The sequence below is a fragment of the Diospyros lotus genome, chromosome 1 (genome assembly GCF_014633365.1).
Source record: "Diospyros lotus cultivar Yz01 chromosome 1, ASM1463336v1, whole genome shotgun sequence".
NCBI classification, from domain to species: Eukaryota; Viridiplantae; Streptophyta; class Magnoliopsida; order Ericales; family Ebenaceae; genus Diospyros; species Diospyros lotus.
Genome location: NC_068338.1, coordinates 51,668,627 through 51,684,339, shown reverse-complemented (window position 1 = coordinate 51,684,339; position 15,713 = coordinate 51,668,627). Strand labels below are relative to the sequence as shown.

Genomic DNA, 15,713 nt, shown 5'->3' with positions numbered 1-15,713 from the left:
GGTGGGGGATGTTAGATTAAAGATGTATGATGGAACCTTTAGAACCCTCATAGCCGTATGTCCCTGAACTTAAAAAGGAACTTAGTTTCTCTTGGGGAATTGGATAGAAGCGGTTTAAAGTTTAAGGGTGAGGGTGGAGTGGTGAAAATAAACAAAGGCTCTCTAGTATGCATGAAAGCTGTGTTAAGGAATGGAATTTATATTTTGCAAGCAACCACTTTATGTGGTGAAGCTGCAACTGTAAGCTCAAACTCTCATGATAAGGCAAGACTGTGGCATCTAAAAATGTCACTCATCAGTGAGCAAGGGCTCAAAGAACTTGCCAAACAAAGGATATTGGAGTTAGGTCAGTTTCTAGAACTAAGCAAGTGTGAATCTTGCATTTATGGGAAAACAACTAAGATAAAATTTAACAAGACAACTATCCACTCATCAAAAGCACCCCTAGACTACATTCATTCAGATTTGTGGGGACCAGCCCAAACATTGACTCATGGAGACTCTCGGTATTTTTTTGTCAATAATAGATGATTTCTCAATAATGCTACGGGTATATGTCCTAAAGTCTAAGGATAATACTTTTGAAACTTTTAGGACATGGAAGACAATGGTAGAGAACCAGAGAGGCAAATCAGTAAAGGCTATTAGGACAGATAATGGGTTAGAGATTTGCAATAGGGACTTTAACCAAATGTGTAAGGAGGGAGATATAGTTAGACACTTAACAACTCCCGGGAACCCTAAGCAAAACGGTTTAGCTGAGAGAATGAACCAGACTCTTTTGGAGAGGGTAAGATGCATGCTCTTTCATGCAAACTTGCCCAAGTCCTTTTGGGGGGAGGCTATTTCCATAGCAGCCCATATTATAAATAGGTTACCCTCTTCAACAATACAGTTTCATTCCCCGTATGAAAGGTGGACATGGCACAAACCAAGCCTAACACACCTTAGAATATTTGGATGCCTAGCTTATGCTCATGTGAAGTAAGACAAATTAGAGCCAAGAGCCAAGAAATGTCTATTTATAGGTTACCCCTCAGGTGTTAAAGGTTATAAGCTTTGGAACCTAGAATCATAGGGCCCTAGAACTATAGTCACGAGAGATGTGACAATTGATGAATCCTCTACCATGAAATCAGATAACCATCAAACCCAGCATAGCCCAGAAGAGGAAAAAGAATCTGTTCATGTAGAAATAACAAGAATTAACCCATCTAATACCTCAAAACCGCCTGAAACTGCATATGAGTTTCGTGACAGTGACCATGTAGATGATCATGCTCAAGACCTAGACTCAAGAATCTTCTCAATATGAAGAAGATGAAGTAGACAGTGATGCAGACTCCAGCCTAGGAGATCAACCAAATCTAGACAGGTATAGTGTTGCAAGCGATAGACAATCTAGGGTCCGCAAACCACCCCATAGATATGGTTATTTTGATCTAGTGGCCTATGCTTTTACTAGTGCAACCGAAATAGTAGGGGAAGAACCACTCACCTATGAAGAGGCAATGTCCTCCAAGGATGCTGAAAAATGGCTAGAAGCCACGAAATCTGAAATAAAATCCCTAAAGAAAAAATCAGACTTGGAAATTGGTTGAAAGGCCAAAGGGGTAGCGAGTTGTAAGCTGCAAATGACTGTTCAAGATTAAGGAAAGGGCAGGAATTAACCCTAAGCCTAGGTATAAGGCTAAGCTAGTTGCTAGGGGGTTTACCCAAGTTCAAGACATTGATTTTAATGAAGTATTCTCCCCAGTAGTGAGACATACATCTATAAGGGTTCTATTAACCATAATAGCTCATTTAGATCTAAAATTAGAGCAGATGGATGTTACAATTGCTTTCCTTCATGAGGACCTAGAGGAGAAAGTTCTAATGGATCAACCAAGGGGATTTGAAGCTAAGGGAGAGGTGGAGAAGGTACGCTTGCTTAAGAAGTCCTTATATGGGCTTAAGCAATTCCCAAGGCAATGGTACCGTAAATTTGATACGATTATGATAAGTCAAGGAACTCCTCCTGGGGATGTTATCCACTACCGATCCCAAGCCCGGATAAAGGAGGAGGGTTGTGTTAGGTAGCTGACAACTAACGTAAAACCTAGTCGGATCCAAAACATGAACTTTAGACAAACTATGAAAAACCATTGGGGCGTAACCCTTCATAGCGACGCACTACACTGCCTGCGTGTAGTGTCAAGTGAGCTAGGGCCGCTGCATCGGCGCCCGAATATAGTGACAAATGAGCAAGGGTCCTCGCATTTGCTTGGATGGATGTGAGTAAAGAAGCTAGTCCAAAATAAAAAACAAAATCAAATTCAAAGTCAAAGCCAAAGCCAAAATCAAAATTATAGATTAAGGATTGGGTCATGGAACATAAGAACATTAACAGGCAAAGCTATGGAAGTGGTAGATGTCATGATTAGGAGAAAGAATAATATTATGCCTTCAAGAGACGAGATGGGTAAGGAAAAAAGTAAAAACTTTATCAGAAACTGGATATAAAATATGGTACACAGGAAATGATTGAGTGAAAAATAGAGTGGGATTATTATGGATAAAAGCTTAGTAGATGAAGTAGTGGATGTAAAGAGAATAAGGGATAGGATTATTATAGTGAAGGTTGGTTTAGGAAGAATGACTATGAATATCATTAGTACATATGCACCACAAGTAGGGTTAGGTGAGGAGATAAAAGCAAAATTCTGGGAGAACCTAGAAGGATTCATACAAATGATACCAAGAGGAGAGAAAGTAATTATACGAAGTGACTTAAATGGTCACGTGGGTAGAGACGGAAACAGCTATAGAGAGGTACATGGAGGGTATGGATTCGAAAAAATTAATAATGAGGATAAGTTTATTCTAGATTTTGCTATGACATATGAACTCATCATAACCAATACTAGGTTAAAAAAACGGGACGAACACTTAATCACATATAAAAATATCACATCAAGTGCCCAAATAGATTACTTCCTCATGAGATAAGAGGATCGGTTATGTTGTAGGGATTGTAAGGTGATACTAGGGGAGTATTTGACTACTCAACATAAACTTTTGGTACTCGACGTCCAAGTAAAGAATTGGAAGAGAAAAAATCACATAAAACAAAATCCAAGAATTAGGTGGTGGAATTTAAAAGGGGAGAAACAATTAATCTTCAAAGAAAAATTAAGAGGTAGAAGGGAATAGAATGGAGAAGGACAGGCAAACCAAATGTGAGGAAAATGGCTACTGCCCTGAGAAGCACGACAAAGTAGTCCTTGGAGAGAAATGGTAGAGCCTCAAACCTTAAGAAGTATTGGTAGTGGAATGAAAATGTACAATTGAGAATTAGAAATAAGAAAACTCGCTATAAGGCTACATATCAGTGCAGTAATGAAGAAAACCTAAAAAATTATAAAGAAGTGAAAAATGCAGCAAAAAGAGCTGTTAGTGAAGCAAGGTCAAAAGCATATGAGAATCTATATAAACGACTTGATACAAAAGATGGAGAAAGGGATATATATATATAAATTAGCTAAAGCAAGAGAAAGAAAAACAAGAGATCTAAACCGAGTGAAATGCATAAAAGATGAAAACCAAAATGTATTAGTGAATGAGGAAGCGATTAAGGAGAGATGGAATGAGTATTTCACAAAATTATTCAATGATGGTGGGGACACAAGAGTTAGGTTGAGACATCTTAGTAACTCCGAAGGGAACGTGAGTTATACATTTTATCGACGCATAAGTTCAAAAGAAATAAGGCAAGCATTAAAAAAGATAAAAAATCATAAGGCGGTGGGACCGGATAATATACTAATAGAAGCACGGAAATGCATAGGAGAAGAGGGCATCTCCTGGCTAACAAAATTATTTAACGCGATCCTTAAATCAAAAAAAATGTTAGATGAGTGGTGGAAGAGTACTTTGGTTCCTATATACAAGAACAAAGGAAATGTTCAAAACTATGAAAATTACAGAGGAATTAAGTTAATAAGCCATACCATGAAACTTTGGGAGAGAGTAATAGAGCAAAGGCTCAGAAAAGAAACAGACGTATCGGAAAATCAGTTTGGTTTCATGCCTAGTAGGTCAACAATGAAAGCTATATACCTACTGAGACGCCTAATGGAAAGGTATCGGGATCATCAGAAGGACCTGCATATGATGTTTATAGATCTAGAAAAGGCCTATGATAGGGTCTCAAGAGAAGTATTATGGAGGGTTTTAGAGAAGAAAGGAGTTCGAATAACCTATATACAAGCCCTTAAGGACATGTATCACGATGAAGAGACAAGGGTCAAAACATGCGGAGGAGATACTGAACTGTTTAAAATTACAATGGGACTGCATCAAGATTCTGCACTAAGTTCATACTTATTTGCTTTAGTAATGGATGAACTCACTAAACACATTCAGACGGAGGTGCCATGGTGTATGCTATTTGCAGATGATGGAGTGTTGGTTGATGGAACAAAAGAGGGAGTGAACACTAAGCTTGAGTTGTGGAGAAACAATTTAGAATCTAAGGGATTTAAATTAAGTAGAAGGAAAATAGAATATATGGAATGTAAATTTAGTAGGAATGCAAGAGTGGAGAATATTATAATAAAATTAGAAGACCAAATCATACAAAGAAAAGACCATTTTTGATATTTGGGATCAGTGATTCAAAAAGATGGAGAAATTCACGAGGATGTCACGCATAAAATTAAGACAGGTTGGCTAAAATGAAGAAATGCATTGGGGGTGTTATGTGATGGTAAAATCCCATTAAAACTGAAAGAAAAATTCTATAGGACAGCTATAAGAATAGTTTTGTTGTATGACTCAGAATGTTGGGCAGTCAAATACCAGCATGAGCAAAAGACGAACGTAGTGAAGATGAGGATGCTAAGATGGATATGCGGCCATACAAGAAAAGATAAAATTAGAAATGAGGTTATTCGTAATAAGGTAGGAGTAGTGCCAATTGAGAAGAAGATGAGAGAGACTAGACTAAGATGGTTTGGTCATGTGAGAAGAAGATCAAGAGACGCTCCTATGAGAAGAGTTGATGAAATGGAACAATTAGTCAAAAAAAGAGATAGAGGCAGACCCAAAAAGACTTTGGGGGAGACATTAAAATTTGATATGAACTATATGGACCTAAATGAAGATATGACAAAAGACAAAAATACATGGAAGTCTAGAATTCATGTAACTGACCCCACGTAGTGGGATAAAGGCTGGATATGTTGTTTTTTATGATAAGCCAAGGGTATTCTAGATGTTCCTATGATAGTTGTGTGTATTATAAGTATGTTACACCTAACATTTCCGTATATTTACTATTGTATGTGGATGACATGCTCATTGCAAGTCAATCCCATCAAGAAATCTAGCTACTCAAGCAAAGGTTGAAAGCTAAATTTGAAATGAAAGAGTTAGGTGAAGCTAGGAAAATTCTAAGAATAGAGATTTCTAGATATACACAACATAGGAGGATATACCTATCTCAAAAGTCTTACTTAGCCAAGGTTTTATCTAAGTTTGGAATGTCAAATGCAAAGGCAGTTAGTGTGCCTTTTGCACCACACTTTAAGCTGTCCTCTGTCCAATCCCCTAAGAATGAGGGAGAAAAGAAGGAAATGAGTCATATTCCATACTCGAGTGCGGTAGGAAGCCTAATGTATAGCATGGTGTGCACTTGGCCAGATTTAGCTCATCCTATGAGTGCTGTGAACTGTTTTATGGCAAATCAAAGGAAAGCCCATTGGCCAGCAGTTAAATGGATGTTTAGATATTTAAATGAAACATGGATGTTTAGATATTTAAATGGAACCCTAAGTCATGTCCTAACCTATGGTGGTGCTAAGATAGGAGTCTAGCCTAGTATCCTAGGGTATTCAGATGTAGACTATGTTGTTGATATAGACAAAAGAAGATCCACAACCTGATATGTGTTTAGGTTATGGAACTCCACAATTAGCTAGAAATCAAGTCTCCAACATGTAGTAGCATTATCTACAACCGATGCTGAATACATAGCAATGTCGAAAGCTATTAAAGAGGCTATGTGGCTTAAGGGACTAGTGAGTGAACTCTTAGGATAAGAGGTTAAGGCCACCTTGCTATGTGATAGTCAAAGTGCCATACATCTATCTAAGAATCAAGCACACCATGAGAGGACAAAACATATAGATGTGAGACTTCATTTTATAAGAGAAATGATTGAAAATAAATCTATTTTCTTAACTAAAGTTGCAGGTGAAAACAATGCAGCAGACATCTTCACAAAAGCAGTACCATCGGCAAAGTTTTCAGCATTGTATGAAGATCCTACAATTTGGACAAGCAACCATCTAAAGATTGCAGGAACTTGGAGAAGCCTAATCAAGTCAAATGGGTGGAGAATTTGTTAAAAGTCATTTGTACTAGATTAGGATTAATAATGTGAGAGAGATGTCAAGGATTTATTTTCTGTATAAGTTATTCTAGAAGGATATGTTTCTAGAAGGCTGGCCGGTTCTGTTTTAACTGCCTTTTAGGGGCAGTCGGTCATGGTAGTTATTTTGCCTCTATAGCCTATAAATAGGGGTTGGAAGGTAGGCTTTGAGATCAGCTTTCATTGTGATTTTATTCTATCTTGTGTGAGTATGTGCTGTGTGAAAGAGGGTGTATCTTTCAAGTATCAACTCTACATAGCTTTTAGGTTTTTATGGGCTGTGAGAGAGTTGGGTGTATAGGGCACATGTAATTGTGTATCATCATTCAAAGATAGTGGAGAAAGCTAAAGGCAAAGCCAATCTGGATGTAGGTCTCATTTGAGACTGGACCAGGATAAGTTTTGTGTGTTCTTTACTATTCTTAATGCAATTCTTTTATCTTTTTTGTTTCTCTGTTATATTGTGAGATTGTTCAGGTGTGTGTTAAGGATGGAGTGATCATATTAAGAGGTGAGATCTTTGCTAACAGGATCATTTTATCAAGCAACTATAAGATTAGCTATTTTGTACGACACAAAATCTTCAAGTACCACAATATACAAAATATGAATGTAACTAAGATGAGGATGTTACAATAAATGTGCAGAATACTAAGAAATGAAAAAGATTAAAAACAACATTATCAGTAATGTGGGTGGAGTACACCCATTAAAGATAAGATGCACAATATGCAATTAAGATGATTTGAACATGTGAGAAGAAGACCAATTACATACTTGTGAGGGAAGTACATCAATGGAAGAAGTTTGTAGCAAAAGATGTAAAGGGAAACCAAATAAAATATGACAGAAAACTCTTCGCCATGGCAAGGGATGTGATGGGCTTATAGAAGCTATAACCTTGGATAAAGATGATTGAAGAGCTAGAACCCATGTAGCCAACTAAAACTACTGGGACTGAGGCTAGTAATGACAATGATGATCTCATGGCACTTGAAAATCAAATTGAGACTTAAATCATTTACTTTGAAGTTAGCTTTGATTTTACTTGTTCCTACAACAATTGTAGGAAGAGATTTTCAGCATTGAAGATAGTTAAAAATCAATTGTATAATTGGATGGGAGATGGTTGTATGAATGATTGCTCGGTTGCATACATTGAAAGGGATTTGTTAAATAGATAATGGGCTGACTTTTTGACACTTCCAAAATATGAAATCTCATTGAAGGCAATTATTAAATGTTGATAAATGAAGATTATCCGCAATGGCTTTGCTAACTAGCCTGAAGATAATTGCTATTCTATTATATATGCCAGACACCAATCAGGACATACTGTTGAAGATTATATGCAATGAACCAATTGTGATCCTAATATAACTAAAGCAAACCACTCAAAGCAAAGCTACTTGTAATTCGCACGATTGGACGTATTCAATTTGTTTCAAATATAACAACTCTAAGATAGCATATAATGACCAAATTACAAGAAGCAGATTAGTGAGATCCAATAATTCAAGAATGCAAGCAAAAACCAACCAACCTGTGACAATAATGCAGCATCAATACCAATATCAAAGAACTTCAAGAATATGCTAATTATCATGGTCACAGGATCAACTGAACCAGCCTGTAAAATAAAAGCAAAGTATTTGTATCATAGTACATTTTACATGATTTTGCAAGGATATTAGTCAATTCAAATTACATTATACGTTCAGTTGGAAGTGAAATTTACAAAATTGGGACATTCCACCAAAAGAATTATTATTTGAGAAAAATAAATAATACCTCCTTAAAGACAACACTCTGCAGAGACTGCACGAAACAAAGCAAAAGAATTCAATTAGTCAGTACCTCACATTTCTTGGATCAATAACAAAAACAAGGAATAAGAGAGAAGAATTGAAGGAACACAAAAATATCTTGCATAAAAAGAAGAGAATTGCATCTAAGAAGTCATAAGCTATTTCAGCAGCAACGTTATTGCTGTAATCAAATAAAAGGAGCAGACATGTCACCTAACAACCAATCTCACACATAAAATAAATTTCCTCATTTTTGTTATCTTCAGCTTTACTGAGGAATATAAAATTTTTAAAAACAACCAAAAACCCTGTAAGTGCCTATTCAAATTTCTCCTGGCAATACTTACATTACACCTAATCTAATTTTAAATCAGAGGTAACATCATAGATGGGATTTATTGAATTGAGCTGAGTAGAGAAGAAGTAGGGGCAAAGCCAGAATTTTGATTCAGTGGGGGCGAACTTAAATATAAAAAATATAATTTTAAAAATAAAATAATAATGATAATATTATTTTTTTTTTATAATTGTTCTTTACGGCTTTTTCTACTAGAAATTGCAATTGTTCAAGAAAATTACCTTGATTATTTGAATTTTTAGACTCGTCATAACCACGAAAGGGTGGTTCTGACCGTAGAAGAATTCGAACACAATCAATTGATGCATTTAAACGAATTCGATAATCACATAGTGTTTTCTACCTATCTAAAGAAAACTGTCTCAGTATTTTGCTCTTGGTTCATTAAGGTTTCATAATTGTTTCAAACTTAATTGTGTGTACTATTAGCATCTCCAACATGAACTTAAAATCTTTTTTTTTTTTCTAAATTACTGAACCCTTCTTTCACAAAAGAATCACTACCTCCTTGTTCCTCATTATTTGTTTTAAAAAGATAACAGTATAAGCAAAATACGACATCTTTGCTTATACTATATTCCAACTAATCACCAAATTCATTGAACCAAACTAGAATGAATCGTCTCGATTTCGAGACTGACACAAATCTCTTTGCAAAGTAGGCTCTTCTAATTTGATCTCGAAAATTAACATTGTAATCCATTATTGTAGTTCTTAGCCCGGGATCCATAAGAAGTTGTGCAACATCAATTTGCTCAATACTTGCTTTGTTAATTTATTCATTTTCTTCAATATAAATTTTCTCCATACTTGTTTTCTTTACTTCACAATTTTCTTCAATACTTAGCATTATTTGCATCATCATTGTACAAAAATAAAATTATGAGCAAATTGTAAAAAATGTTATAATGGTTACTACTAGGCCATTATAGACTTGCTTTCTTCAATAAGTACTTTTTTTTTATTTCTAGTTGTAAAATATAATATAATTTTTTTTATTTCTAGTAGTAAATCATTGATAAAAATAAAATATAATAAAAAAAATCTGGCCCAGTGGGGGCAAAATTCTCATACCTTAATCATTTTGTAAACACAATAGAAGGAACATGCATAGCCCAGTAGATTCTGCATATGACCTCTCCAGGTCCGTGAATAAGCAGCAGCTTCCTGAGATTGATGAACCATACTAAATATTGGCCTTTTATCAATAAATTAAAGGTTGGGGCAGAGGGAATATGAATAAGAGCACCAATTAAACTAAGATTAACAACCAATTAAACAAACAATAGAAATGTGGCACCAACCAAGAGAAAAGCATAACTTGATTTATGTGTAGAAAACATAAATCAAAACCAAACCAATAACTAATTCCATGTTGCCCTTAAGTTGCACCAGAACCCTCCCAAGTGGAATAGCAATGGTCATGACTTGGAGCTTCAAAAGGGTACAAGGCAAGTACTGGCACTCAAATGCAATAACCGTTAAGAACAGAATTCCACATGAAGAATTTTAACCTTTGGGATTCTTAAACCATTTCTGAGAGTATTCTGTTATTTATCTCTCTTTTTGCAAAACCATATGGATAAGATTGACTAAAAAAGATATTGGATAAATAGCACCCAAAACCCCTACAGTTTGAGTCATTTACATGGAGACCCCAGTGCATAGATGCATGACAAGCTAGGACAGGAAGACTCCCCAGAACTAGTAAATAGAAAACAATCTATGCAAGAAGCGGCATTATGCTCATCTAAAGAAAACCATGTGACATTACGTTCACCAAGGCAAGTCACAAAGCTGACATTCTCTAATAAAATGGTCAAAAATCCTTGTGCTTTAAGACACTCTAGGATTTTTGATTTCTCACTCAGATACTGTTAGGATTTGCATGAGTTAGCATCAATTCTCGGTAGCGGACTTTTAAATGTAATTAGAAATAAGTTTTATTTTATATTTTATGAGTTTAAAATGTAACGGGACTAACTTCTTTAATGTTAGTACCGATAGTCCTTTTATTTCTTTATATTTGCATTTAAGTCCTTGGTTTGTACCCGCCTCTATTTGTTATAAATAGAGGCGAATATGTAATACCCCAAGAGCCCAGAGAATGATAGTATATATCAATGATAAGTAAGGAATGAAACAACACCAGCTGGATACCTTTTAGGCTGAATGTAGGCAAGAAACTCCCAGGTTAAGCGTGCTTGAGCTGGGAAAGCTCAAGAATAGGTGACCCACTGAAAAGTTTGCGTAGACCCATTAGGGTAAGTTGTTCCGGTTCTTCCTATCGCTTGATACGGGATGTTACAGGTGGTATCAGAGCCGACCCGAGCCGTGTGTTGGAACTGTGTACTAGCCAAGGGCGGGGGGTACTGGACTGGGGACTGTGTACTAGCTCAAGGCTGGGGGTACTGGACTAGGGCACTGGACGGGGGAGAGTTGGGACCAGTTGTAAGGTCGCATGACGAGAACGTTATGTGCTCAGGGGAGAGGAGAATGTAATACCCTAAGAGCCCAGAGAAGGGTAGTTATAAGGAGTTAATTTTTCTAAATCTTAATGAATTACATCCCTATTTTTTATCTTATATTAATGTTTAATTTGAATAATTATGTACATTATGTACTATTGTCATGATGATATGAAGAAATTAACATGTGCTGAGTAATTGAAAATGTTAAAAGAGTCAATCGGATGACCAACGTTACTACTCAGAATCTAGTGCAATTGGGTCAACTATTCAGTCCAACCAAAGAAGGCCCAAGCATTTTAATTCAAGGAAAACCCAAATCCAACATAAAGAAGACCCAAAACCCAACTTGTAAAAAAATCTATTTTTTTATTTTTAAATATTTGTTTTATGAGTGTTTCTTTAGGTATGTCTTTTAACTAAAATCCATTTAACTTTACGGTGTGTGAGTGCCCATTGGATATTATTATGTCTAGTTGAATAATTGAAATTGTGTGGTTTGTATTGCATCTTGTGGGCTATAAATAGTTCACTTGGTTGCATTTGTAAGGGTGATTATTATTCTTGAATCAAACCTTAATTGTTTTCTTAGATTTTCTCTTTGAAAATTGCTCTTATTCTCTCTTATTTTCTCTATTGTCTTCTCTTGTGATCTTACTTTATTTTTTTCTTCTCTTGAATTCTTATGTCATTTATTGTTACTTTATTATCCACCGCCTAAATGGCCGGTTAATTTTTGCTTTTAAAGTTCTGGAATTTTAATTCACGTCTTTTTATTGTCCACCGTCTAAATGGCAGGTTAATTTTTGCTATTTTAAATTACGTCATTTAAATTCCTGTCAATTAACTTTCAAATGGAGATGAGTAGCTAAATCCAATCTTGAGTTAAAGCAAGGACAGTGTCCAACGCCAATGATTCCCAAAGAAAGCTGCGCTTTAAATGAGTAACATTAATTTAAATTTCAGTATGAGTGTGTATTAATTATTGAGAAATCACTAGATTTAGATTGGAGCGTAAACCTAATTTAGAGCTTTCATGCCACGCATGGGAGTTACTAGAACTGGAAACGCTATCATACCCAAACCCGAATGATTAATTTAGTTGTTTTGTGTATTAATCGCAATTGGATTTATGGTAGTTGTTTAAATTAGAATCCCGCATATCATGTATGGGGATTGCTTAAACTAGAACTATCATCATCTCTAATTGCATTTAATAACAAACTCTCATATCTGAAATTAAATTAATGTTGCTAATCTTTTCTGCTAAAATTTAGGAATCAACAGGTTGGTGCTGAAATTGTCTTAACTCAAATGCTATCCAATTTCATATTCTCACATTCAGCGTTTATTTCAACTTCTGCCTTGCTTTATTTCTAGTATCTGTTATCTAAAAATCCATAAAAAAATCTTGTTGTTAATTCATCCAAATTCGTAGTGCGTGACATTCTTTTTCTTTTGCCATAAATAAATCTCTCAGTGAACGATCTAGACTTATCCAGAAAATACAAATTTAAATTTGGACTACAACTACACTCGTACACTGATGAGTATAAACCTCTCGCCAAAATAAAGAAAAAAATATAAAAGTTTTATTGTGTTTTAATTGCAGGGTGAGAGTGCAATCAGTAGCATATATCGAGGATAAGTAAGGAAGGAAACAACACTAGCTGGATACCTTTTGGGCTAAATGTAGGCAAGGAACTCCCAGGTTAAGTGTGCTTGAGCTAGGGAAGCTCAAGGATGGGTGACCCTCTAGGAAGTTTGTGTAGGCCCATCAGGGTAAGTTGTTTCGATCATGTCATGACCCAAGATTCCATAGAAGGGCATTATAGTAATAGATTTAGCAAGTTGTTAGGAGATATTTTGTAATGCTGTTACAGCACATGGATGTTATTTTTGTTAGAGGAAGCCTATATAAGGCTGTTGGTAGGAGAAGGGAAGGGAGATTATTGAATGAATGAAAATCTGATTTCTATCTCTCTCTTAATTCTCCTTTCCCTCTCCCATCTCTCCCTCTCGTTCTTCTGTTCTTCTGTTTCTTCCCCCTCATTCTTCTGATTTCCTCCCCCAAACCAAGCAATGCTTAGTTCTAAACCTATCGGATCCTTCCGATTTCCGATCTCATCCTAGATTAAACCCTGGGTTCGTGACAATTGGTATCAGAGCCGTCCATCCTTGACTATGGTTTTGATTCGAGTTCCAACGGTGATTATTGATGAGTTCCGACGGTGATTATAGGCTACTAATTTCCGATCGAAGGAGAGCAAGTAGTTTCGACTCGAAACTGTACGCGGATTCCGTTCGAAGAGACGGATTCCTCCGACTTCTTTGCTGGTGAGTTCCGACACCCTAGGCTGCTAATTTCCAAGTCAGAAGGCATTTGAGCAAGAATATGAGGCTTAGCAGCAGGCGAGCCAGGAAGTCGCGACTGTTGTAGGAGTTCAAGAGATCGCGGTTGTGTAGCAGGGTTTGGCTGGAAGGCAACGAAGGAAGGGTGGTCTACGACCACTGAAGTGTGACTGTTGAGGCGAGCGTGAGTCCGTTGAGGTGAAGCGGATGACCCAGAGAGTTGCTACCAGACCGATAAGGTTCTTGTAGGCGCGGCTGGGTGTTGTGGTTATGATCGAGAAATTCCGACTGGAGTTCTGTGGGGTATTGCCGCTTTGATTGGTCAGTGATTTCGACCCAGATAGGTAAGAAGGGATCTGGGCGACTCCTTGAACCCATTGTAGTTGCTACCAGATTTCGGAAATACCAGAGGCGAGCGCAATTGGGCTGGGAGCCTGTGGACGGTGATTGGGTGGGTTATCACTGGCAAGAGGTTCGCGACTGTTGCAAGTCGAAAACAGCAGGGGAGCTAGTTCTGTAATCCACTGCGACTTGAATATTGGAGGCAACGCTCCTCGGGGAAGAAGCAACGACTAAAGTCAGAATCGAACTTGGATTTGGAAGGCGTAGCCAAGTAGAGCAAACTCGGATTTGAAAAGCAAAACCGAGCAAAGTCACTTCGGCTCGGAATTGAAGACGAGGTAGGCTAGGAGAGGTCCGCAGTAATACCAAGTTGAATTTGGAGGCGATTCAGAGTGGTGCATCAGTAGTTTCGTGGCTGGAAACGTTGCTAATCTCAGCCTAGATTTGAAGACGTGTGAAGGTGAAGCATACCTCGGCGCTGGCTATTTGATCTTCAAGAGAACTAACCTAGAGCAAGGTCCTTGGCCGTGATTTATGACAAGCTAGGCGAACTCTCTCACCGCGATCGCTCTCTGCTATGTTCCCGTGATCAAATTCTTACTGGATTTCGGAATTGGATTCAGACGCACTAGGAGTTCCGATTGATCAGAACTTGCAGGCGAAATCAACCTCCTTGATTCCGATGGAGGGATTCTTAGCTAATTGACCTTGAGGCAGTTGATTATCCAACTGCTGTGATGCCAATTGTGATTTTCGGCTGAGAGTCAGATGCTTTAGAAGGCTGATCAAGTTGCTGTAAGTGTGCAATTTTTTCTGCTGTTACAATAGATTTGATCTTGAAGCATAATAGTGGCTGCAATTTGCCACTTATTGGATCAATTTTAGAGGTGATTGGGTGAGGCAGTTACAGAAGGTAATTAGGATGGAAAGAACTATTGTTTCTTGGCCTATTGCTTTTCTAGCCAGCGAGATTTTGGCCAGGAGGAGTAGTGCTCGAAGGAGTCCCATGGAGTCTCAATTGCAACTCAAGAATGCTTCATTTTTAGCTGAAAGGGAGCCACAATGGCAGCCAAAGAAGGCTGCATTTTCAGTGGGCAGCAACAGGGACAAACGAACAAGCAATGGGATTCATGAAGAGTGCAAGGAATTTGGTCAAATGTTTCGCGAGAAGTTGCAAGAGTTTGCAATGATACTATCTAAGGAGTATCATTACAGTTTTCCCGCCGAATACTTTGATGACTATCATGGAAGTTTCAACAAAGAGGAGTTTCTTAAATTGGAGAAACCGAAGGAAGAAAAAAGTGAGGAAAAGGAATTGGAGGAAGGCAATCAATCAATTGACAGTCTCTCAAGCACTCTTACTAGTGCTAAGACACTTGGCCAGGTGTCAATCATTGAACAATCGTTGGCTGGAAGTGAAGTTGCAGCATCTCCTAATGTTAATGCTCACAAACAGCCTTGGTATGAGTATTTAAGGAAAGAATACAAACCTCCATTGCTGCATTTTGAGGCTGCTGTTGATATTTCTGCAGCAAAACATGGCTGTGGGTTGAATGGGGATATAGTAACAGCAACAATGGCTGTAAATCTGCCCTTCTTACTTGTATTGGACGGTGATGAAGTTTTCCCTACTGAAATTCTGGGCCAATTTATGCTTGGATTTGATCTTGTAAACCTAATAACGAAGAAGAAGAAGCCTAGAAGGAGGAAGAAGGATGAACCAGATGGAAAAGGCTGGAATTGGATGAAGAGCCATAGCTACTTATTGCAAGTTTTTGGGGACAAGAACTCTCTTAAGGAGGGGGGAATTGTCATGACCTAAGATTCCATAGAAAGGGCATTATAGTAATAGATTTAGCAAGTTGTTAGGAGATATTTTGTAATGCTGTTACAGCACATGGATGCTGTTATTTTTGTTAGAGGAAGCCTATATAAGGCTGTTGGTAGGAGAAGGGAAGGGAGATTATTGAATG

The 15,713-nt window shown here is 37.3% G+C and overlaps 1 protein-coding gene across 2 annotated transcripts in view; it reads right to left on the bottom strand.

Moving 5' to 3' along the window:
- The window catches only part of LOC127804453 (GPCR-type G protein COLD1), a 29,687-nt gene that overhangs the window by 5,948 nt on the left and 8,026 nt on the right, over positions 1-15,713 (bottom strand). For both annotated transcript variants that reach the window (XM_052341318.1, XM_052341321.1), the window contains 3 exons: positions 9,653-9,745; positions 8,204-8,230; positions 7,956-8,042 (listed from right to left, as the gene is read on the bottom strand). In XM_052341318.1, coding sequence (XP_052197278.1) covers positions 7,956-8,042; positions 8,204-8,230; positions 9,653-9,745 — 207 coding nt within the window. The remainder of the gene's footprint in view (positions 1-7,955; positions 8,043-8,203; positions 8,231-9,652; positions 9,746-15,713) is intronic.